The sequence below is a fragment of the Daphnia magna genome, linkage group LG1 (assembly GCF_020631705.1).
Source record: "Daphnia magna isolate NIES linkage group LG1, ASM2063170v1.1, whole genome shotgun sequence".
NCBI classification, from domain to species: domain Eukaryota; kingdom Metazoa; phylum Arthropoda; class Branchiopoda; order Diplostraca; family Daphniidae; genus Daphnia; species Daphnia magna.
The window spans coordinates 17,449,015-17,473,987 of NC_059182.1; the positions used below are offsets into that span (position 1 = coordinate 17,449,015).

The window sequence follows — 24,973 nt, forward strand, 5'->3', positions numbered from 1 at the left end:
GCCTTCAAAAGTAAGTTTGCGGCCTGATTTCATCTAGTTTTCGTGATTTTCGTCTAAACGCCATCTATCGTAAAAAAGTCACAACCGAAACTCAGGTCGGCCGTCTAAACGCCATCTATCGTTAAAAAAAGTCACACCCGAAACTCAGGTCGGCCGTCTAAATCGGAACTTCCCGAACGGAGTGAGGGCCCCTAGTTCTAAGAGATGTCAATTTTTGCAGATTTGACGAAAATGAAAAGGCTATATAGCCTTCCCACTTTTTCATTTTTGTCTAAATTTTAGATTTAGTAAAAAATACATGATTTCGATTCGTAATTAAACCATAATCACGATACGCAAGTTCTTTTTAACGTGGGGCTTATTTTGAAAAAAAAAAAAATGTAGGAAACGGAGCAGATGCGCTGGTGTGCCAGCAACATAATTAAAGGGAAAAGTAACATTCCATCCGGAATCAGCATTTTATTTTGAGTATAACGTATAAAGCCTCGTAAAAGTATTGGATGAGGTATATTCGTCTTCTTATCTGCAATAATAGGCATTGCGAAGTAGATGGCACTCGGAAAAGCGCCACGGCGTACATCCCTACCTTGTATTGTATCTCTTTTTCTCTGTTAAATACCGTTCTTGAGTAAATCACCTTACAGGATACGAGAATACACAAAGTTAGGTTATGACATCTGACGTACGTTGATTCAGTTCATTGTATTTACACGTTTAAGGCCAATAAAACGATTTCGAGAAGCAATTGGAGAGTAATAAAATGAGCTGGAGAAGACGCTTGTTTGGTTAAGACATCAACAATTTTTGTTTGGATCCGTTTCAGGCTTGAGGCAACAAGTATTAATGGCACGGCAGTTGCAATGGAGCAATATCAGAACTAAACGGCAAACAGATTCACATTAGAAAACCCATTTACACACAAAACTTATTTACAAAAACACACAAAATGGATATTGAGAAACGTTTCCAGTAAGATAAAAACACCATCCCTTGGTCATATTAGATTCAAACTCATGTGCTGACCATCCGAGCATCAAACGGATGGTAACAATTCTTTGTCGTTGTATTTTTCGGTGTACATATACATGTCAGATTCGTCGTTAATGCGGGTCAGAGATTTTTTAACGCGTAGAGCCGTCAAACGGGCGGCCGGATTCTGGTGCCAACATTCTTGCATTACTTGAGCTAGTGTTTTGAGGGGCTAGATGGAAAAACAAAATGAATTTTTACACTATGAAGTAATGAAAGTGTTTTATTTGTCTCTGGATTACCTCTTCAGCGAGCCAGTGTGGTTGAATATCCGGTCTTACTTTCTTTACACACACCACATTGTACATGTCGTCGAATGACGGATCAGATGGAACGCAATCGTAATACGGTTGCTGGTAGTCATCAGGACCGTAGGTGACCAATTTCTCTTGGCTCTCGTCTGTAATGATTTCGCTGATTGTGCTGGAGGCCGTATTACATCGTCGAGCGATTTCCCACAAGACCAGACCAAAGGAATATATGTCTGCAGCCTTAAAGGCTTCGAAGGCAAACTTGTTAAGGCTTTCATCCAATACTTCAGGAGCCATATAGCGACGAGTTCCAACGCGTGTGTTGGGTGCAATATCAATTTCTTGGGACTCACTGGCAACAAGAATAGTAATGAGCTTCTTTTTGGGTTGTTGAACCAAAACCACCTTTATACCTGATGTATCTGACAGCCAAGCCAAAATCGGCTATGGCGCAAGTCCAATCTCTTTTTACCAAGATATTCTTACTCTTGATATCTCGATGGGCAATGGCTGGTTTCCCTCTAGTGCCGAAAATTTCCGTGTGCAGATGTGCCAGGCCACTAGCGGCAGTAAAAGCTAATCTTCCAGCCGCTACCCCGTCAGGCGCATATTGCTGCAAAAAGTCATGCAAAGATCCAAGCTCGTGATAGTCGGTAATAAGAAGCATTTGAGTCCACGAGCCCGTTCCTTTAATGTCGGCAGCAATAAAACCTAGAATTTGATTCATTCATTGGTTAAAGAATTTCTGGAAGAAAGAGTTTGTTGAAACCGTACCGAGAATGTGTGAATGCCTCATGAGTACAGTCTGATAAATGTCTGTTTCCCTAAACCAAGAAGCTTCTTCCGTCGTGAAGAACACTTTGACAGCAACTTTTTCTTCCCGCCATTTGGCCATCCACACTTCACCGTAGCGTCCTTTACCAATAGAATGGCCCATAACCAGTTGCTTTGCAATTGTTCTTTGAACCTTAAAAAAAAAAAAATAAAACATGAAAAAAAAAAAAAATCAATAACATACAATTGTTGTTATTCAGGAATCTCTCCTTACCAGTAAAGGTAACCCAGAACCTGATCCAGAACTTTGGCTGTGATCCACCATATCTTTGATTGTTGAATTTCCTCCAAGGTAGGGTGCACAAGGGGCTTTAATGATAGAAACTTGTCGCTTATCCTCTTTCCTTTTGTAACTGTACAAAAAATAACCCTTTCAATGATCAAGACAAACCAATTTTTTTTAAATAGTCAAATACTTACTGAACATAAACACATACAACCATAACAAAGAGAATGATCACGCTGGCTGTTCCAGAAACTAGCAAGGCCAAGTAGTGAACATTTTGATCAGATCCAAAGCCTGAATTAGGATCCGGAGTAGTACTCCGAATTTCGTACATTGGTGACAGCAATCGGTTACAATGATCTGACTCGTGGCAACATTGTATAGATTTGGGTACTAGATGTGGAACAAGGTGCCCCTTGCACTTATGGAAAATCAAGTGACTGTTAGCTGTTGAAACTATCTGTAAACAAATTGTAGATACCTGCATGAGACCCTTTTCTTCAGGTGGCAAACAGCCATATGTGTATTCAGGTTCTGGTAAACCTGTGTCTGGATTGTAAACCTCTTCTACTGCAGCAAAACACTGGCTAAAAGGTCTAGCTTCACATGTGCCATTGAAATTGTCATAAGGACAATGTCCTTGACAGTAACATGTGAGTCCATTTGCTGCAAAGAAGGGGAAGATACGTAAACTTTTTTCGCCATTTTAGGATGCAAACAAACAACAAAGTCTTGTTGCACACGTATGTAGAAAATTTCGAAAGTTGCCTACCGTATTTGACACTTAAGGTCAACAGTAGAATCCATAAACAACTTCGATATCTTGTGTATATTTTTAATATGTCAGCCATTTTGCAGCACTTCCACCGCAGACCAGCAAAAAGAAATCTATCGGACTATGGCGGCGGCAGCATCTTTCTTAAAGAAAAGGAAAAAAAAGCTTCATTTAAAGGCGGGATGAGACATCTAGTGAGCTGTCTACTAAACATTTAAATTTATTTTTAAAAACCTTGCTGTGTTTGTTTTTTGTTTTTTTAAGGAAATCAGCATGATTATTTTATAATATAGCATTGTTTCGTTAACAAACCAACCCGTGTCCTAGTGATTACTATTTATTGAGTATAAAACAAAAATTGGCCCAACAGCATAACGCACTTGATTTTACAAGCTACTCTTGATTTGCTAATTTGCAGAATTTAGAGCGTTGTTGATGTTCATACTATGCAAGATCATCGTTTGGTTAGAATTCTTGTGACGAATCAAGGCTCTAATCTAATAAACCCTCTATTTAATAGTTATGTTTACGTTTCATCCAGTCTAGTCGATAGAAAGACAATATCGATCCGTCTCGAGTGAAAACAAATATTTTTCTTCTGAAACAGAAACGGTGGAAGGGTTACTCCATGTTCATCAATTGCCAGACAAGACGCACAACCATTGCTTCTAAACAAATTTCTTGAGAGGTCTAGTAGTTTTGCATAAAGTGAACTGACCAAGGCCTGAATATCGCCTTTCAAAAGGTAATTGAGCAAAAGCTAAGTTACTAGCATGACACTCAAGAGATAAGCAACTTGTCTCACTTTTATTCAGCGAGCAGTATCTTAAGATCTTTACTCCCTGTACGTACGTGTAAGCCGAGTACATCGTTTACAAATGACTAAAGACGCATGTAACCGAAAAGCAAGTCCTTCACAATCAGCATAGTATAGTAGCTTAGGAAAGCTTACGGACGACACTTGAGCACGGATCCTGCTAGTCATACGCCATTTCTTTGCATTCGCACTCGGTTGCACTCCCAAAATCTGATGGGGTCGCAAGCTCGCTCTTTTAGATATAGTGACTGTACTGTTAAAGCGATGGTTGTCGTGTTCTTCATACGCCAATAGTCTAGTCGTTGAATCTCACGAAAAGAACTCATTATTTCCATCAATTTTTTATCTTCCATGTGATTAACTGTTCCTCGGAATTTTACTTAAATATTAGAGTTTGCCTTAGTTGTGCGTTTGGGATTTTTTTATAAGAAAAACTTCTATGGCTTATTGCGGTAGAATTTAATCTGAGCCTCTTTTTAGAGCAGGAAACTCAATGATTTAAGCCTGCATCAATTCTGATGAAAAAGACTCTTGATCCGGTTAGTTCCACTTTGGAGCTTTAAGTCATACGCAATTTTTCAGCGAATAAAGTCTTTCTCAAAAGGAAAAATAATAACTTGAAAAGATGCTTTATAGTTCTTAAAGTTGAACGAATACACGTTGTCGGATAGAAGTTGTTGGTTATGCTAGGTCTCAAAAGGGGCGAATAGATTCGTATTAAGCGAGAACTTCTTATAGAAATGGCCAAGATTAGAATAAACCAAGGAAATGGACCGGCAAATCAACTGGGACATTCATTGCTATTCAACTGAAGAGTCGACGAACCGTGACTCGTTATGCACGAGACGCTGTGTCAAACGGTGATGCCATTTTCAGTCACGCAGGACCGGACAGTTGAAGTTCATGGCCAGACCTTTTGATGTTCTCTTTAAATAGATTTCAAATGGCTTCAATGTGAATGAATCTTACAGCTCGTTGATCAAGAGCAAGCTCGTAACCTTGAAATTATTCCACTTAGCTATAATTTGACAGTCATCGCAGCTGGAGATTGGATGGCATTTCATAGAAATCTTATTTAGGGTTGCTGTTGTTGTTAGATCCGGAAAGCTAGATAACGACTGCAGTTGTTTGACCGACTGATTAGTCTGCAATCGTATGTTTCATTAGTTTCCATTGCGTGTAGAATCGGAATAACCTGCAGAGTATAAAAGACCGTTGCCCAAATGGGTTTTGGTCTTGCGCAGCACATCACGAAGGACAGAGAGCTTAAGTTATCTGCCTCCGACCATTCCTAGCAAAGAAAAAAAAGAACATCAAGCTATCAAGTTGCATTCTTCTAGTAATCAAAGGGCGTAGACAATAGCGGATCTCACAGAACGTTCATTTTTCATTTTCGATGGCCCGCTGATTCCTAATTTTATGACGACCTTGTCAGTATCAGCAAAGCCCATGACCATGCCCTTGAATGCAAGCAAACAGAAATGTAAAATGGCATTGCTAATTGATTCAAACCTTTCCCGTTGTAGTACAAAGTTGCAAACGTTCCTACCACCTTGGTATATTCAGCAATCAATAGCACGCCTGTGCAACCTTTTTATTGATTACTGGCGTTCCCTGCGTATAAATGAACTTGAATAATTCATTTGACCAAAGTTTCGACGAAGAAACGTTTATGCGCAAACTTTCTCTTTTGTCGACCATTTTTTAAACAAGCTCAAATACCAGCAAGTAAATTGTCAATTTTGAAACCAACTCCTTTTTCTCCAGTAAAGAAACGAATGAAACAGACGATTCCGTCCGTCGTGTATGAGACGAATGCGAGCCACCCTGCATTCCCCTCGCTGCGTCTAGTTTGCCTCCTTTGGGTTTACACATCCGACAGCTGGAAGGATGGATAGATAGAATTAAGACCGTCCTCTTTCCTTTTTGGTTCGCATCTGTGTTGCTTCGAGTTACTCGCTCGTCCAGTCTCACAGACGGATTATTTGGCCGGGCTTGGATATAGTCGCAGCCTGCAATGCAGCAGTTGAAAAGCGCTTGATCTTCAATCCAGATCGATGGATGCAAACGATAAACAACAATTTCCCTCCTACGCAAATTTCATTGCCTTGTCTATTACGTTAAGTCGATAGGCTAATACCGAGAAATTGACAACACAGTTTCCAGTTTGTTTTCTTTTTGGCTTGGAAGTCGAAGGTGTTGAAATATTTCGATTGCGCTATATACCTTTAGCGTTAGGAAAACTGGTATCAGTATCATTAAAATCGTCATCATTCTTGAAACAGAGTTACACTATTGTTTGTAGCATTTTATTGGCGTGTCCCGACGTCATTGATCTACACACTTTCGTATTTCTGTTCTATTTATCATAGTTACTCGTCAAAATAAGGAGTCTACCCCATTACGTTACCCAGGTTGCAACATCGATCGTTAGTAACGACGTCCTAAATTTCCTTTTGGATTGACAAACGTCTAGCAACATGAAGCAGCTACTTGCGGTGTTTAGTGTGGCGGCTTTTTTGGCCATCCACATCTATTGTAAACATCGCTGTTCCATTAAAAATATCATCCCATCTAGACATAAATCCTCTTTTTCATTCGCATGACGACACTTGGGACTCACCCACGAAGTGGACGACACATTTGGATTGTTCCTCAGGAAGATCATTAGTGTGCTGTTTGACGCCGACATGTAATGTTATTATAGCCGTCTGGCTCGTGTGTTCTAACTGTATTATGTCGCTACAATGACCGTGAGATGAAGCGGAAGACTGACGTGCGCCCACTGTCCGGTGGTGGCAATGTCTTCGTATGGTAGAATCACGCAAGAAATTTAAGACTATGGTTAAAAAGAGCACGTCATCATGGGATTAGAGTCATCTAGGACAGGTATTTTGAGAAATTATTAGGATTGAGACGATATCAGACATATGTATTCAACAACAAAAAAGAACAGAAAACTCGAAATAAAACAAAAAAATAAAACAAAAAAGAAGTGCCGAACACACCGATGTGTTTTTGCTTACTTTTGGCTCTCCTTCTCCCATCGGTCACAAAGACGGAGAAGAAAAACTGGTACTCATGTGGGAGACTTCATTATCATCTATCTAAAGAGCTACATCAGGAAATGTGATACCATCGTCCAAGATTAACGTATATATAATATAATATCATCTTCGGTCTTTTCGTTTTCTTGTTTTCTTTCTGTCGCTGTTGCGGTTGCCGAATCCTTTATAGACGCCATCACTTTAAATCAGTACAAACACGACCTTCCTTCGTCTCTGAATAATTTTTCGCTGGTTTTGATGCACACACATACTTCATGGAAATCCAAATCAAGGGAGACACACACGCTTGATCCATTCTTACAAATCTTTGACATATTTGATTGTGTTATTTGGGGAAGAGGACGAGCGTAATATAGGTCAGGTGAAATTGGGATTAAGGTTAATCATTATAAATGCATGAAATCCATCATCAACGCACATACCACAATATGCAACTGTACAACAATAGGGTCAAAGCGTACGCATTAATGTCTCATTCGTGTCGTTAGATTTTTTTATTTAGAAATATATATATCGAATCGATGAAGGAAAAGGTGTGTTACATGATAAGTCTTGATTGTAATTGGTATCGAAAGGAAAAGCTTTGGTGTCCGTTAAAATTTCTAAAGAGGGTCAGGTGGGAAAATCAAAGTGGTATTACTTTTTTGTCCCCCTTTAAATCAAAGAAAATTGCGATTCGCTTTTGCAGAATAGCTTCAGTTATACAAATCCATGGCTTGTTCTGAATGCCTTTGGCGAAAAAAAAAACAAACAAAAGAAATACGGGAGAGAATATATAGTAGGTGGTAAGGAAAAGTGCGCTAGGGCACATTTTGGGGGGTGTATTTTGTACAATAGAAAAAAGAAATGAAGTAAAACATACAATCCGCCAGCGATGAGGCAAATTCGAGACCCGAAATTACAAATACAAAAATTTCGAAAAAAAAAAGAAAGTAACAGAATAAATGCAGAATGAAACTACCGCAATTGTCGATTCCACGACAGGTATCGATGCAACGAGAGCAAAAGAGTTGCCAAAAGTACGTAGTGTTGAAACCGGGCGCCTGGTTGAGTGCGTGATATGCCTCCATGACCGTGTTGCATGGCAGCCGGATGTTCACCTAAGGAAAAGCATAAACAGAAAGAAATTAGAAAAAAAAAAGAACGAAAAGAAACTAAAATGAAAAGCCAATCGAAAAGTAGACGTCTAAGACGACACGTTGGATTCAATCAAAACTAGCACCCGCGTGACAATAGCACGATATCGTGTAAGCCTCAAACTCCTATATGAAAGAATCAATAACTTTTCCATCTGTAATCCCAGCCGGGGGTAAAAAGGGAAACAGGCGATATATGCGTTTCTTCTTGATATGCTTCTATGAAAACTGTCACGATTTTTTATTTTTGTTATTTCTCGTTTTGTTTAAAGCTTTACTTTCTGTTTTCTTCCTGCGTTATTGTCAAGCCTATATATATGCGCCTCCATCAACTGCTCCTTCCCTATACCGGAGACTCGTTCAATCTAAACTTTACAAAGGAAGATAGACAGAGGCGCTGGTTGACTTGTACGAGCCGTATAGCGTCAGCAGTGCGTTCGGCCGTGAATCACGACTAGCGGTCTTTCTGTTAAACTCTTGGAGGGTGTGTCGAGTCTATCAGAGTCGACCCACACACGCCGAATTGAAACACGGTAGTCATATTATTGGATACAAACCTTGAAAAGCAGGGCTCGCATCGAACACTTTGAATACAGAACGGAGAACGTGTTTGGACAAGCCGATCGACTGTTTATTCAACGAAACATATCCCCAATGATTGTCAACTTGCGTGACGTCCTCCCTTTGTCACATTTCCATAATGAATGAAATAATTTTTTTTGGACGTACCATTAAGGACGTGAACGACGATGCTGGCCGGCTCTGCTCCGGCTGGAATGCAGGTATAATTGCCCGAATCAGCCGCCACAGCGTTACGTATTAGAAGTAGATTTTCCAGTCCGTGCTGGCTCGTTTCGATAGTGACTTTTCTTCCCGATAGTGACGTCATAATGGATGATTTCCCGAAGAAACTCGTCTGTTTGTTGGCGTTCATCTGGTGTTGTTGCTGTTGCTGAAGATGGCTGTTTTGCTGGAACAGCTGATGGCCATCGTTGCCGCCAGTACTTAATATTTGTAGTCCTTTGTACCAGGTAAAATGACTCGGTGGTTCGGGCATGTCCTTGGCGACACACGACAAGCTGATGTCGCTCCCGCTCCGGATGTACATCTCCGGACTGCCATGGATGTAGGCTTGCGAGACTATCCAGGAAACGAAACAACAACAACAACAAAAATTGATTCAATTTGTTATACCTGACTAACATTTGATTGGTATGACAGTTAACCGAGTAATCAAATTGAATTCGAATAAATTCAGGTTACTAAAATGATCAACTGTGAATGCGATCGGGAGGTATTCAAAGGAATTCAGTTACATCCTATGCATAATCCGAGTGGTGTGCTCTTGCTCCATGGATTGTCAATTACACGTTAGTTTGAAGACAAAAAGAAGATGGTAGAAACGGGATCTACCGTGATAACTAGCACGCTCTTCACGGTCTCTAATACAGATAACCTAAGAAGCAGCACACATACACTATTTCTATTGCGCATTATATACAGGGTCGTTGAGGGCGTCGATGTAAGTTCATCATTTCTTTAGTTCATCCTGCACGTCGCAGACGGCCGTTAGACGCTCTTCTGCCCAATGCTCACATTATGTCATTACGATTGCTTCGTAACAATAGAGACCGATCAAGACCCTTCCTACTCCGCTTCTGCACGCAGTCCCATTTTTTTCTTACGTTTACATTATTCAGCTTTAACTATTAACGTGTGTGCGTGTGACCCGACAGCGTGGAAGACGTCACGGGCAAAGAGAGAGAGGGGGGAGCGGCCATAACTATCCGCTGGATTGTATCGATTGAGACAAGAGAAGTACGCCCTCTGGGGTAGAATGCCCAACTGTGAGGATAAGGTACGTATCTATATGTAAGAAACGATAGCTAATACAAATAAGTAAATACGTTATAATGATGAAGGCACTCTTTTGTAATACGCTAGAATTATTATTTTTCTTTTTTCTTTTCTAATAAACAAATAAGTTGGAGTTGCCTTCATTCTCTTTCGGAACCGCATACAAGAGACGAGTCTCACTAATGAGGTAAATCTGTCACCTTGGATGGACCAGACGACACGATTACTGTCATTAATTATCTCATTTATTCCACAAAGACATTGCTTTCTAGAAAACGTTTAATAGAGACAAATGTGGGTCATTCCTAGGCCTGCATAACAACAGACATTCAATTGTGTTTGCCTTGCCCTTTGCATTATTCGTTCTGTATTATGAGGCTGAAAGAGCGCAAATGGACAAAAATGTTTCGATTTTTTCGTTTCGTTTTCCTCTTGTTTTCTTTTTTATTTTGACTGAATAATAACGAGAGGAAGCGCTCAATGCAACTGTTATTCATCCAAGTTTCTAGCATAGCTACGAGATCCAATTAGAATGATGCCCGCCCCGTTTCATAGCCAGAAAAGACAGGCATCTAGGTCAGAGACTCTGGCGTGTTCATAATTCGCGTCAAAACTTCAAAGTTGCTTAAATAGGAGGTGAGCCGATAGCAATACTACCAGCACATCCAAAACTACGATGAGGAACTTATTGTGTATACAATAGAGAAAGAGCATTTTCCAAATCATTTTTTCTTTTTTCCTCCTGGATATGTTGTGACGGTATCCAGTAACAATAACAATAAAACACGAGATTTCAATGATATAGAGGCTCCCCCCAATGCTGATGATGGGGAAACCGAACGATCAACAACAATGCCCGCCCGGTCCCATTTTCGTTAGTATATTATTACATAAAAGAGTTTTACGTATCTTTGTGAATGTACTAGATAATATAACCAGTTTAACTTACCGACAACTTTTAAGCGAACTGCTTTGCTGATTTTAGGTTCGGAACTGACTTGGCATTCATAGAGGCCAGCGTCACGCAGCTGAACCGAACGGATCCTCAACGTCCACAAGTCACCGGTGGCTGATTTGATGACGGAGAAACGGGCATCGTTGGTGTAGGTGACTTGACCGAAAGTCAGAATGTGTAGATCTCTTTTCCTTATCCAAGATACCTAATGAAATATATGCAAAAGTTTAATTTGCGAAGTATGTTACGTCACAATCAACAAAAGGCCTACTGTTGTGTCTCTATATGTATCTAATATTTCATAGATGTAGGATGTATTCGTGGCTTTAATGCATATTGGCTAACTGCCCAATAATCGATAGCCCATTCTACGTCATTTAGACGTGCTGTCATCTAATGGACTGTAAAACTTGGATATGTCAGGATCTTACGCGTATTTTCTGAAGTTTTGATAAGTACCATTTGTTATTGGCTGTTGCAGTCCGTATATTTGTGGAAGCAATTAAAAATCTATCTCATGACGCACCGCTATTCTATATATATATATTCATAGCGCTAGGGGGAAAAAGAAAACCTATATGAAAATATGTCATTATCGATTTTGAGCCCACTGGAGTCAACAAGTTTGGCAGATGTTTCTATAAGTCCATTAATCTTCTTTTTGGAGTTTTTCTTCTTTTTGTGTGTGTGCTCTTCATCGCTCAATCCACTCACACTGACGCACTCTTTTGTTTAGATGTCGTCGTTTCGACATTGGCTATGCAAATAGATGGGTTGGAGCGTGAAACGAGTTATGCAAATAGGCTCTTATAGAATTCCGGCTGCTGGATGTTCTATTTAGATTTTTTTTTTCCCTACATACTTTGCCTATTTTTGTTCATAGAACGATCGACATCCTCCTCTAATTTTTAGTTTCTGAATTTGATTTAATTCCCTGCTTATAGAAGCTTCTTTTTTCGATTATTTTTTACTTCTTAACGTACCACAATCCGTCTGGGGCTCTTGATCGTGCCAGCTTTCTTTTTTAATACCTCCTTCACGGCTGATTGCTGTTGGATTCACTTTTTATGTCTGTGGAAAACCTCAAACAACTGCTGGCACCGTCTGTGGCCCATATGAATTATTGATCAGCCAATCGTATACTGTGCTGCGAAATTTGCAATGCCTCTGCAGTCGCACCGATTGTCGCCAGTTCAAATACCGAATTTTTTTTATTCATTTTTTTTAAAAGCCTATTATCCTTTACATTTGATCCCTTCTTTTAGATTTTCCCTTGCCCAGTTTGTGTAGAAAGAGATTATCGATCGCCAAGAAGACGTCGGATGAAATGGAATACATAATAGCGCGAGCAAGTGAGACGGACTCGGGGAAAATGGGAGGAGATCATGATGGCAATCCTGCGGCCTATGATTATCCTAGAGAGTGTCTATTTGACGTGCTCTCGTGTACCGTCTATTGCGTCACAATAGATCAGAAGAGCCACATTAAAAAAACAAATAAATTCTTTTAACAAAAATGTCGATTGCACTGCGGGATTTCGGGACGCCACTAGGTAAGACTCACGATCCGGATATATAGGTTTCACTTGTTGTCCAAAAGGGACTATGATTGTTTGAAAATCTTCTTATTCAAATGGCCCGGATGGTCAAGAGAATTTTCACCAATTTTTTGGCCTTTTCCCCCTCCATCATAAGTCGTTTCCGCCCGGGTGATTAGGTTACCGAATCGTCACGCAGGTACAATATTTCCGCTCACCTAAACCTACTCTTCGTGTCGGCCATTTCCGAGAAGGAAAAAAATAAAAACCGCAAAAAAAGCAACCTGACCTTTAGCCGCCTCTTGGCCGTTCTTTCAAAAGAAAAAAGAAAATTTGACCGCGACGTTGCACAGACATGGGCACTGCTTGTGGGTAAGTGGATACGATGGCTCATTATATTTTCCCTTCGAATACAATTCCTTGTTTGTTTTTGGAGGGCTGGTTTGCAACAGTGTTGTTTGCGCGCATTGTATGTTCTTGCGATGACGTTCTTACCTCCTTTTCTTTCACATTATATTTGAGACGACTGCGTAAATATGCTTTTATTCACGCTGAAATTGTTTTAGCAACGGCATAGTTAGAGTCTTTTCAAACTACTCTGCAGTAGAGAAAACTATCTTTCTATGACGTCCGCATGGCATTTGGAAATGCGTTTGATTGTATATGTACCATCTCCAATGTGGCTTTTGTTTGAGTTGGAAAAAAGAAAATTGGAGAGATGTTTTCGTTTCCGTCTGTAACGAAGAGAACGATCATTTTCCATCAGTCAACTTTGGAGATTTGCCTACTTCCAGACAGAACGCATCCCATTAGCGAAATAAGTTTGTTTCTAAGATCAAAAAAATATATATACTATTGCGAACAATGCTTCAAACGGTTTGTTCTTATTCCTATTCTTTCAACAATCTCTTAACCGTTACGAAGAAAAAACCCTTGGAAACAAACGATGTCATCATTTCGTTTGGTTCACGTTGTCAATTCTTTGGTTGTTGTATAGTTTTCCATTCAACGATAATGATTGTATACAATCACGACGGATCGATTTTCTACGAATGGTTCTAGATCGTTGATTAATGAAATTTAAACATTCAGAGTCAATCGACGGGTTGATTAACGTATAGTTACCCTAAACGCAGAGACCTTGGGCGTTTTACACAAAGTTTAGTCGTTTAACATGTGCTGCTACCCGAATGCTTCCTTTTTCTTATGAACTACACTTAACAGTCTCTATAGCCAATGGTTGATGGAAAACAAGCATTAAAAGGATGTATACAGTCAAATGGATTTGCCAAGATGATTTTGATTTTACTTTGCAGGGTCCATGCATTTCAGAACGTGATGGACGGCACAAAAAAAAAGAGAAAAAGTTGGTTCTTTTATTATTTGTTTAAGAAAGTTTGTATCAATGCCGTTTTCCTGAAGTGTACAAGTAAAAGTACTGTCGATTTCAGCCGGATTCGTCAATATTTGATGATTGGCTTTGGAGATAACAAAACAGACAGTCGTGGATTCCATCGAAAAGGATAGAACCGGTATGTACACAGAAACGAAATATCCTTGGGCTCGATTTACCTTGTTCCCTTCCTTTTGCATATCTACAATGGGATATTTAAAAATACATTGCCCTTTATCCTGAAACATCGTAAGCCTTATATAAGGATCTATATGGAAAGTTTTGGATATCCGGATTTTAATAGACGGCGTATCCTTGTGTGCTCGTATCCCAAAATCGGGTAAAGGACAAATAAAGTCTCTAATGAAGTATTCATTTCACGTTTTCTCCTGTTAACCAAGCGAATCCATTTCCTCTAGTCGTTTTTTGTTACATCAGCTTTGAAATCATTGCCTGTTGACAGGCAATGTCAGTTCCACATTAGTCATTTACTCTTGTCCTTTCCATCTTGCGATTCTGACGTATGATCAAACTTTGAAATAAACTAAAGTTTATTGAATTCGCCGAGGCTTTGACTTTACATTTTTTTTTTTTTAGTTTTATTTTTCACAATAATGAGAAGGAAAAAATATATATACCGTCCATATCGATTCAAAGTCTTACATGACCTGCTCGTTGTATAATAAACGATATAGGAGAAGATGCGAACGAGGTTTATTCGATATCGTCACCCAATCTCCTTCTCCATTTTCCCGTTAGCCTCTCACCAACTTTCCCCCTTTTTTTTTTGGCTCTTTCTTTTTTGCACTTGAAAGTGTGAGAAAAGCCACTCGTCGGCCGGCTTATCTGCGGCCATGCTTTGCGGCACATCATCTCTTTTGTCGCCGTCGATATAGTTGCCTCCGATCTATTTTTCTTTATTTCGCCCCCCCCCCTACTTGTTTTTTCTCATTGTTTTGACTTGGCTTCGCACGGCATATACTTATTGGCTGTTCACTCATCAATCAATAGAGCTTTTTGATTGTTTGACTGCCGATTCTGTTCCAAGAGACGCCCACCCATATCTCTCGGGATGGATCTTAACCAAAGGATGACGAAAAGAAGCTTATTCCGGCTATTTTCACTCGGATCATTTCTTCTCTATAGTATACAGCACGTCGGATATGGCGAACAATTAGTTTCATCCAACAACTTCTTCTTCTTCTTTTTTTTCATTCTGAAGCTATTCTCTGTATAAAGATTGGCGCTTCTAACTCCCCCCCAATTTTCTTCCTTTTTTTATTCTCTTCTCCCGAGATCCGAAAAGATTATAGTAGGGTTTAACTTTCTTTCCTGCATGATTGTTGAGTCCGATTCACGAACAAAAAAATCGTCTTTGGAATGACAAAGAAGACAAGCCATGACGACAAGTACTCCACGACTTTGGTGTACATAATGATTATAGACTCTCACGTATAGAAACTGATCTACGAACTAGACGTATACATGTCCGTTTTCATGAAAGAAACAAGGAAATATGTATTCGTTCTACCCGTTTACCGCTTTTCTGCACGTACACCATCTTATTGAAAAGCGATTCGGGCATAAGATGGCGATCCTGGAACGAGAAGAGAACAGTTTTGCTATTGAATCAGACCCTGTATATAGCCTTTTGAATGTGTTTCTATTGGTGCATATCGTAGTAGACACAGCAATTCTTTATTCAACGTCACTAAAAGTCTATTAAGCTGGTGAATGGCGAATTCGAATAAGCGCCAGACGTCAGACTGAGAATCGGCTGAATGCGTGGGAAGTGCGACGGCTGGGATTTGCATTTTGTGCGTGCGTGAAATGACTAACCTTGCGATCTCCAAGCTGGCGAACGCGGCAAGCCAAGTAGGCTGTAGATCCGACAGAGACGACAACAGATTCCGGTCCCGTGTCGAACGATGGTCCAACCAAAGCGCCGTCCCACGGTATATCCGCCACGACCGACTGCGCTTCGCTCTTCGGTGATATCGATCCTAAATTTGCAAAGAGAGCGCAAACAGCGAAACGTAAACAAACTCATTAGAGGAAGATTGAAAATGAATCACTGACACAAATTAGAAGGCCAGCATCTCGTGTTCTTCCATTTCCAACTGAAAATGTCGGCCGGGCGGTCTTTGTTGCACGACACGCGGTTCACTGTAATCTCGCGAAGACTATTAGAAAGTAGTGCGTGAAAATTTTCGCTTTGCTGACATGACGTGTCGTTGTGCTCATTTTGGCTCATATGACAGGGCTTTGATGTCGGTCAGACACGTATATACTGCGGTACATTATAGATAGTGTAAGACGGCAGCCTTTTGTGAGTCGAAAGATGATTCGCCTCTATTTTCTTGTCGTCTCAAAAGACCAACACGATCTTATTTCCGCTTGCGTGAATGTTACTCTCCTTGTATATACATTTTGCGTCGTCTTTAATTTTGGTGGGAAGTCGTAGCAGAGCAATGTTTGGCATGCAATCATACATGTAAGCCGCCAGAGTTTGGCAATCATCTCTTTATGTGGAAAAAGTCGGCAAAGGTAAAAACTTGTGTTACACGCCCACGTATATGACGGGGAGCCAGTTAAGAAATCGTTGACGTTCAGAGATGTAAAAAACCTTGGGGTGGGGTTGTTTGCTGTTGCAACATTGCGACAAATCCACGTCACTATCGCCCACATCATCGCAGCGCTTAACCTTGTCCACGATGCGTGACCCAATTTGATTTGGTTTATGCCCATCTTCAATAGAGATTGTCGATTGTCAGCCTAGTAACTCATACCCTTCCATACCATCAAACATGCATCCTAAACGTTCGAGATTACGGAGGAACTGGTTAGTGATTTAAGCCGATTGTTATGCGATGTTAACAAGACACCGCTTCTTCCCTTACCTGGCGTTGGTTACGAACTCTTAAAGGAAAAAACCATAATCTGTTGTAACTAGTCACTGCTTAATATATCTAGCCGATGCTTATTGTTGTGATTCAAATTCTGTTTCTATATTTGCATGTTTTCTTCACGATTTGAAATGTGCGTGCATCACTTCAGAGTGTGTGTGTGTGTGCACATTCATGTTTTCTTGATTTGAAACAAAGTTTGCATGCAACCATAATCCCGTTGGCTGAGGTACAAAAAAGATGAAGGCGCGATGTACGCAAGTGAGTATAGAACATTTCGATCAGGGAAATCGTGTTCTGTATATGCGATTGGTGGTGTATAGAAAATAAGTGCATCTTTGGAACCGCATCAGAAATGCTAGACGAACTGTATTTTTACCCAATATTGAAACACGTGATTGATCCTTTGACTATTGCCTCAGCTTTGTATCGCTAGAAACGGGATCAGTGCGAAAGCCTCTGAGAGCTCGAGCAGGAAAGAGGCGCGTGTGTGGCCGATAATGCATCCGGCTCCGTGGATTTTCCCTGACTTTGGATGGCAAATCCTAGCCAGTATAAGTAAACAAGCAACAACAGAGAGTAGCCCTGAATCGGGATGACGTTCGTTGCATTCCCTCCAGACAGTAAAAAAAAAAAGAATAAAACAATACTTTTGAAAAACTAAAAACGCTGTTGAAAATGGTGGCTAGCTTCTGGACCATCCATCAGGATTCACGAGCGAAGCGATTCACTTTATATCTCCAGTCTCAACGGGACATGGCAGATTATTCTCTCTGTTGGTCCCCCCCTCCTTTTCTTTTTTTTGTGTTTCTTAGTGACGGTGGGCGTAGTCTCGTCGGCAATTGTAGGCAAACGAGAGGCGGGCTCCTGGAAGAGACGGAGCATCTCTTTTTTCTCGCTCCATCTCTCTCGAGCATGTCACGATTCTACCGTTGCCTTTCTCCTTATTTTCAAAAACAAAACAAAGCAAACAAAATCCTCCCTCTCATCTATCTCCCTCTATTCGAGTTGACCGTGGATTTTCCCTTTTTTTTTTTGTTGTTGTTGTCGTGTCTCTCAGTGTCTGTGGGGCGTCACAGTCGACATCGTAGTGGTCAGGGACCGTCAGGTTCGCGGATGGGGCGTCTCGGTCGAGTTTCCTGTACATTTCTTTTCTATTTTGTTTTCTTTCTTCTATTCTTTTTTTTTCTTTTTCGTTTGTGTGTGTGTGTGTGTTCAACAGTCAATAGTTGGGCCTAGGTCCGCCTACTGTCCGTTAATGCAGCAACTATTGTTGGATAACTGGCGGGAGTAAAGATATAAGGCGCATAGTTCCATCACGCTCAACATCTGTTTGACAAGTAAATGGTAATGGGTCACTGCCGTTACAACTCGGAAAATCGTACGAGAAAGATCCCCCCTTTTTTCTTTACGTTGGTTGAAGGGTAAAAAAAAAGAAAAAGAAAATACAATTTCTTATTCTTCTTTTGTTCATCCACCCATCTTTTCAGTGTCTTATATGCCGGCGGATCTTTGCTGGATTGCTTCCATTCTTGATATAGGGGAGTGGTAAATATGGCGGACGGACAAGATAGGCCTATGTGAATAAAAAGAAGAAAAAAAAAAGAAAGAAAAAGAAAGGGAAGTTCCCCTTAAAGTCCGTTTGATCCACTTGGAAAAGTTTGGCCTCGTCGGCTGCTTTCCCGTCTGACCGTTTTGAGTTGTTTGATTGTCCCTTCCGGCTGGAATGCCTTACGTTGTTTGCGTTCTATTTTCCCGAAACTCATCCCTTAGATATGCTATACCAGCCGTGATTTGCATATTTGAACGAACCTGGTCCGTCTGGATGACAAAGGATGAGAGAGGAAACTCGTTCCTTTGATTTGCTATTCAGGTAGAAAAAAGGGACATCGTAGGCCTCGGCATTTCTGGCTTTTACGCGTAACATCGACAAATAATTAAATGAGCATAACATTTCATTTAACTGGTATCAACAAAGGGGCGATCAAGAAACGCCTAGCTTATGAATGTCGACCTGATTGCAGCACACCTTACGTGTGTATAGAGCCCCCTATTTTTCTTCGTTCCAGGCGCTTTGGTAAAATGAAAGACATTTCCCTATACGATTCGCCTACGTCTTTCATCATTATCAATTAGGAACGGGCTTTCGCTCTTGTAAAGTTGGCTAAGAAGCACATCGACTAGAAGTCCCCCTAGGTGGGTGGATATAGTTAACAAACAGATTTCGGCAAGTCCACAGATTGGCGCTAGTTAATCATCATTTCTTGGCCAGTTAGCCAGTGAAACCAAGAGTCTCGTGTATTGGCCTAACACGCACTATTTCTCTGCGTCTTTGCCTCGTTAATCAATACAGGCCATTAACAGGAAGATTTCTACAAAACAACGAATCAGATAGAAAGGTTTCCGTGTACACAGTTGTAGAAAGGCTTTCTCATCAGTCCCATTTTGTTTGCATACGTTGGCAGTCTAACAATAGCGAATGGTGACGAGCGTTAGGAAAAGAAAAAAACAAAAAATAAATCCCGAGAAAGTCCTTCATGACCGACTTAATGTCGTGCAACCGTTCCGGCGCATGCCTAAAGTCACCTGACACCGCAATGTCTTTTTGTGTATGTGTGTGTGTGTGTTTGCCTCTTTCGTGCAATTGAATTCCGGATGGAAATGCTATAGACTAGCACGTACTACAAGTTTTATGTACGTCTCCTTTTTCTTGACTCTCTGTCTTTGCACACTCAATGAGAGGCCTGATTGGAAATTGGATTCCCTCCGTCTGGCCTTGCGTCGAAACACAGCTGGACAAATGAAGAAGAAGCTAAAAGATACACGAAGTGATCCTACCCAATTTTCTCTTCAAACTTTGGCAGACTGGGCTCTATGTATATCTCCAGCGACATCAAAGTTAAGGCTCAAAAGAAAAGAAAAGAAAGGTGGAGGATTTGTTTTTTTTTTTTATATTTTCTCTATTCCAATCTTGCCGGGTACTACGCAGTTTGATCCACACAAAAAAGAAAGAAAATCTTCGTATCCATAATACATCCCATTGCCTTCTTCCCTTTTTTCTTCTTTTTTCTATTGAAATTTGCTGTGAAAACAAGGGGAAAAGCAAAAGAACCGGTCAGATCCGCTGGATCAATTCCCCGAACGGATGCATCGTCAAATGTCCGGCTACATGTTTTTATGCCTTCGGGCGTACTAAATTGAATTAGTTTCAATTTTCCGACTTTGAAGTCGATTCGATTTACATAAAGTTTTTTTTTTTTTTTTGGTCCAGGTTTTCGTCTATACACATATTTCCTAATAACCTATACACACAGGCTTTGACACAGGTCGTAAACAGCTAATAAAAAAAATACGGTCTTTTTTGCTGCTGATACGCCAAGTGAAACTTTTTCAATCTCGTGTTGGTTTAGTCCTCGTTTTTCCCAATCGAATTGAAATCTATAAAAAATAGAGGACACTATACGGTGATAAGGTGGGGTCAACCAAAGACACGATCATGAGTGTATAAATACTATAAGATTTTTTTTTTGTTTTGTTCTTGCGCTTTTTACAACATGTAGGCGAAGGAATAAGACTTTAGACATTTCCTTAGTGTACATCGTACTTTTGTATTTTATTCTTTAGTTTCCGTCCTTTCTTTCCATCTGGCAGTCGCCCCGAGTTCGCTAAAACCCATGGGTCTGCCCATCACGCCCAATGTACGGCGTATTACGTGATGCAAGGTTTTTTGTTTCCCTTTATTTCCACAGCCTCTTCGTCTTCTTTTTTAAGTTTTTTTTTCTTTTATCTTCTCTTCTTCAGCTGCGTCTTGCGTTTTACTTTCTTTGACTGCTGATGCGCTAGACTGCAAGACACAGAATATCGATGTTTGTCATGGCAAAGGCAGCCTTTCACGCACAGAAAAAGAAGAAGAAATAGATATAGACCTCCCCTTGTATGCAAATCAAGCAGAAAAAAGGAAGAGGGCCATTTCACATCCATTTTTGTCTCTTTTTCTTGCTTTTGAAAGACATTAGACTTTTGCATTTCAAAGGAGAGTTTCGACCGGCTATTTTGTGTACCGGTGTGACAGAGGTAAATTTTGCCACTTTAATGCAAGAAAAGTCGAAAATAAATCAAGGGCACTAGTGAGGGACTTTTGTAAGCCATTCGTCTTTCCGCTGCTGCGCACTTGTCCCTGATTGAATTAGCTAATTATTTAGCGCACGACTAGGGTTCTGTCCCACCAGTCTCATTTTTTTCTCTCTCTCTCTTGAAACAACAACAGAAAACTTTTTTTTTTCCCTCTGACGTTCACAAATTTAATTTCACTCCTTTTTTGTGTGTGTGTGTGTGCGAATGTGCGTGATCCATAAACTGGACCCAGTTCTTCCATCGTTGTGGAACTAATCCTTTGCAAAGTCTAGTGAGCAATTTTTCAACGCACTTCAAATAGACGTCCCTAACTAGAAAGGATTTTGTTGTTTGTTTTTTAAAATTTTTCCAACTCGCTCGACGCAAGTCAAAGGTGTAACTTAATAGCCTATAACTGATTTGACAATGGACTCGAAGTTTTTCCCCGAGCGTCTATAGGCAAAGTAGCGATATATTTTTGTTAGCCCGTTGAAAAAAGAATGAAATAGTTGCAGCATTAAAAGAGCTTCCTTTTTTTCGTGACTGCCAAATACAAGGGAAAAAAAAATAAAGAGAGAGTCGTTCAGAACTTTTACTCGAGGCTGGGCTAATTATCTATTGATCCTCTTTTCTTTGCCTTATTTTTCGTTTAGCGGTGATGAAGGACTGGGAATTCTTGTGCACCCGTAATGGCTGTGAACGGAGAAGGAGGCATAAAAAGAGCCCAGCCTAACCTTTTCTTATCAGCCGTTTAGATTTGTGCTCCATTTCTACATCGCTTTTTATTTAAGGTTTGCCTCTTTCCAAACAAGAAATAGACGTCATCGTTCTCGTATATACTTTGCCAACGGACCATGAATATTTAAAACACAAAATTAACTATGGCAATGCAGAAAGCTCGTCGATAACCCTATCCATCATACACACGTTGGGTATAGCATTGGCTGCCCTTTCGTCCAGCAAATCAGCCGATACATAAATGACAAGATGGCGTATCTGTCGTTCGGGAAATAGACAGTGTCCTTTCTGTGTACGCCAGTTCACCAAAAACAGTGCTACCGGCTGACATGATGTATATATCGATTGGTGGGCGCTCCTTATATATCCATGACAAGTTTTGCCAAAGTCACTCGATGATGTGAACACTGTCTACTTCACTCTTTTTCGTACATGTCGAGTACGCGAGAAGGACGCCAGTCAATTAAGAAGGAGCTGTCTCTGGCATATTTTTCTGCAGACATAGTCTACCTCATTTTCTTCTTTTCACGATGGCCACTGAAAAAATAGCACGCACGTGGCTATGTCTCTCGTGACTCGTTTTCAAAACTAGAAGAGGATCCGTTGGATCGTGCCCTGTTTCTTTATGCGAATACGCAACAAAACGGAATCATTTGTGGACTTTCAATTTCGATATCTATACATACGTTTATTCAGAACCGTTTTATAAAAAAAGCGGATCGTAGGATTCAAACGTTTGACGTCAATAAATTTCCTTTCATCTTTTTCCTTCAGAAACACAAAAGACAAAGTTAGTTTTGCTCGTCGTCGGAAGACGAGAGTTCACTGACACAGTGCTAATCAAAGATAAACACAAGGACTTTGCAAACTATATACTATCATGTTCTCAGCAATGGAAAGAGATTCTTAACGAGGTGAATATACGTCATCCACCAAACAAACGATTTATATTGTGATAAAGAATGATTATAAATAGCGACCTTTATATTACATTAGGCTATTCTACGCTGTCAACATTGTTTGGGTCGAGGATATGGCAACAAAAAAAAAGGACCCACAAAACAGTTTGTATTTTTTACTTTCATTAAAAATGCATAATATAATGGCCGACGTAGACGATATTTTCCCTCTTTTTCGATCCCTGCCTCTCCTTTGATGTTTATGTGTCTGCGGAATCCCGTGCCAGGGAGAAAGGGCCAAGAAAAAATAAAATGAAAACCATATTCTTCTTGGTTTACTCTGCCGAAGAAGAATGGAAACCTATTGTTGACACAACTGATATATACTACACACAAGACGGTACGTAATACTAAAGTAGACACTGTAGGCTATATCTTTTTTTTTTAAAGCGTGGGACGAACCACAGCGGCTTGGTTGTTAAAAGCCCGTCCTCGCAGCAGACGTAAATAGGAAGCGCTGCTTCTTTTTTAGGGGGGATGATGGGGAAAGGTCTTTTCAAAATTCTGATTATTATGAAAAGTTTTGCGTCATATGTAACGACGTTAGCTTTAATAATCGTCTTGTTTTTTTGTTGTTTTCGTTGAGGATTCTTTTCCTATTTATCCGCCTGACTTTTCCTTTTGGGTTATTGTTACGTGGTGCGCATCAGTGCTCTTTTTTACTGCTTGTCGAGTATGTTCTTGTGCTCACCTTCTTTGAAATTATGACCATTAGCTGCCCGTCACGTTGACAACATCGGATGTGGCTTTCATTAAAATGCAAAAATGTCCGACACCTGGCAGGAACGAATATCTCCCGGGAAACAACGAAAACAAGAGTGTTTTGTTGTTTTCACTTTCAGTTATAGAATAGGGAGGGAACAAAAGGAAAAATATAAGACGCCATTTCCTTTTTGATTTTGATAGTCGGACTATGTCACGTATAACGGACGAAATCAAGAGGTACATACAATGCCCCTTGTTTTTTGAGGTGGGGGGGGATTTGGAAGTGATATCATCATCAAAGTATAATGCATTTCCTATTGTGTTTCGCATTTTGAAAAGAGTGGGGATAGGCTGCATGATTTCATTGATCTTGGCATTGATTGCCAGTCAAGCGTTAATTATTCAATATGCAAAAGAACTTTTTTTTTTTGTTTTATTCTGAAACCTTGTACGAAGAAAAATTGAAAACTGGGTTTGATATCCAATCAAATATAGAAAACGATTTACTGTACAACAATCAAAGAGTACATACCGACTGATGTGGCTCCAAGAATGCAGCTTGTAACAATCACTAATCTAACAATGTCGCAGTACTTGAATCCCGACATTTTGTTCCTGTTGTTTAACATTTTCCAACCAACCCGTCAACTGTTTGATGAGTTTAAAAAATTCGTTTCACTTATCTCTCTTTTGATTTAAAAAGAGTATCACTTCTTTAACAAAACGAGAATTTCAAAAAAAAAAAAACTGTTTCAAATCTCCAAAAGAGAAACGCGTCCCGCTTTGTCAGCGCCGAAATGATTATCGTCTCGACGAATGTTGAACGGTCGAAGTTGGACGACCAGTCCGGACTCTGTGAGCCATTCACGCGCACGTGTTTACGTGGAGATCAGCGTTTAACAGTTTTGAATGACTGGTTACCACTTTCTATGTGAACCGCGCCAATTTCAAAATGATGTACTCTTCGATACACATACACACCATATACACGAACAGAGGGGGGAAATAACAAACAAACAATCAAAGATGTTTGATTGGGATAGTGAAAACAAAAAAAAAAAGTCCCGTTGAAGGACAAAAAGCAGACTGACAAGCGTGTATATCCTCACTGCGCCGCGGATGAAAGCAAACTGGGCTGGCCGGCCGGGACTCGTTCCGTTCAATATCAAAATGCCGCCAGAGACGTTAGGGGGGGGAGGAGTGTCTACACAACCTCACCACGGGCGATAGGGGAGTAAAATATATACCCGTATTTCTCCATGTCTCTCTTGTTGTTTTTGGTTTTTCCCACTGTACTTCGGTATATATAAGACTGTTTCTACACACCAAAGTTGTTCTAGTTGGCTCTGTATATCTATACCCTGTTGTGCATACTGCGTCTACGCAATCTGTTTAGATGTAGGCCTAAAATCTACTAGGACACTGCACCAATTTGATGCAGCACGAAAAGAAAAGTCATTATTATACAGGCAATCTCTCATTTCCGCATTGATGTTGTACGCCCCACCCTATATACCAGACAGAGGCCTTGAATTAGGCTATACCTCTCGAGATTCGAAATGAAAAGCACCTTGTTGAACGGCGGATGCTTCAATTATAGTTTGTCAATCAATGCAATCAACGACAAGGTCGACTCGTTTCTCTCTTGATAAAACGTGCACGCCATGCCATACA

General features: G+C 40.3%; 2 protein-coding genes across 3 annotated transcripts; both read right to left on the reverse strand.

Moving 5' to 3' along the window:
• Positions 1 to 683: 683 nt before the first annotated feature.
• LOC116936600 (bone morphogenetic protein receptor type-1B) lies at positions 684 to 3,274 on the reverse strand. 2 transcript variants are annotated; one of them, XR_004401781.2, is made up of 9 exons: positions 3,113 to 3,274; positions 2,822 to 3,006; positions 2,535 to 2,761; positions 2,329 to 2,467; positions 2,055 to 2,247; positions 1,694 to 1,991; positions 1,272 to 1,632; positions 944 to 1,201; positions 684 to 877 (listed from the first exon to the last, which is right to left on the reverse strand). XR_004401781.2 is itself a non-coding variant. In XM_032943794.2 (8 exons), the coding sequence occupies exons 1-8, from the start codon at positions 3,189 to 3,191 to the stop codon at positions 1,034 to 1,036; spliced, it is 1,650 nt and encodes a 549-aa protein (XP_032799685.1). In that variant the 5' UTR covers positions 3,192 to 3,274; the 3' UTR covers positions 684 to 1,033. The 2 variants fall into 2 exon arrangements, 1 of the variants encoding a protein (XP_032799685.1); XM_032943794.2 differs by having other exon boundaries at positions 684 to 1,201.
• A 3,569-nt stretch (positions 3,275 to 6,843) lies between these two features.
• On the reverse strand, positions 6,844 to 24,429 carry LOC116928968. Its single transcript, XM_032936140.2, has 5 exons — positions 23,832 to 24,429; positions 15,718 to 15,881; positions 10,943 to 11,153; positions 8,866 to 9,276; positions 6,844 to 8,100 (listed from the first exon to the last, which is right to left on the reverse strand). The coding sequence occupies exons 1-5, from the start codon at positions 23,926 to 23,928 to the stop codon at positions 7,958 to 7,960; spliced, it is 1,026 nt and encodes a 341-aa protein (XP_032792031.1). The 5' UTR covers positions 23,929 to 24,429; the 3' UTR covers positions 6,844 to 7,957.
• Positions 24,430 to 24,973: the final 544 nt, after the last annotated feature.

Coding starts and splice junctions, on each gene's coding strand:
- LOC116928968 (XM_032936140.2), bottom strand. CDS start 23,928: ATGTTAAACAACAGGAACAAAATGTCGGGATTCAAGTACTGCGACATT. Junction 15,882..23,831: donor TCTTGGAGCCACATCAGTCG/GTATGTACTCTT, acceptor TTGCAAATTTAG/GATCGATATCACCGAAGAGC. Junction 9,277..10,942: donor AGTTCGCTTAAAAGTTGTCG/GTAAGTTAAACT, acceptor TTTCCTGGATAG/TCTCGCAAGCCTACATCCAT.
- LOC116936600 (XM_032943794.2), bottom strand. CDS start 3,191: ATGGCTGACATATTAAAAATATACACAAGATATCGAAGTTGTTTATGG. Junction 2,762..2,821: donor AAGAAAAGGGTCTCATGCAG/GTATCTACAATT, acceptor ATTTTCCATAAG/TGCAAGGGGCACCTTGTTCC. Junction 1,633..1,693: donor TTGGCTGTCAGATACATCAG/GTATAAAGGTGG, acceptor TCTTGTTGCCAG/TGAGTCCCAAGAAATTGATA.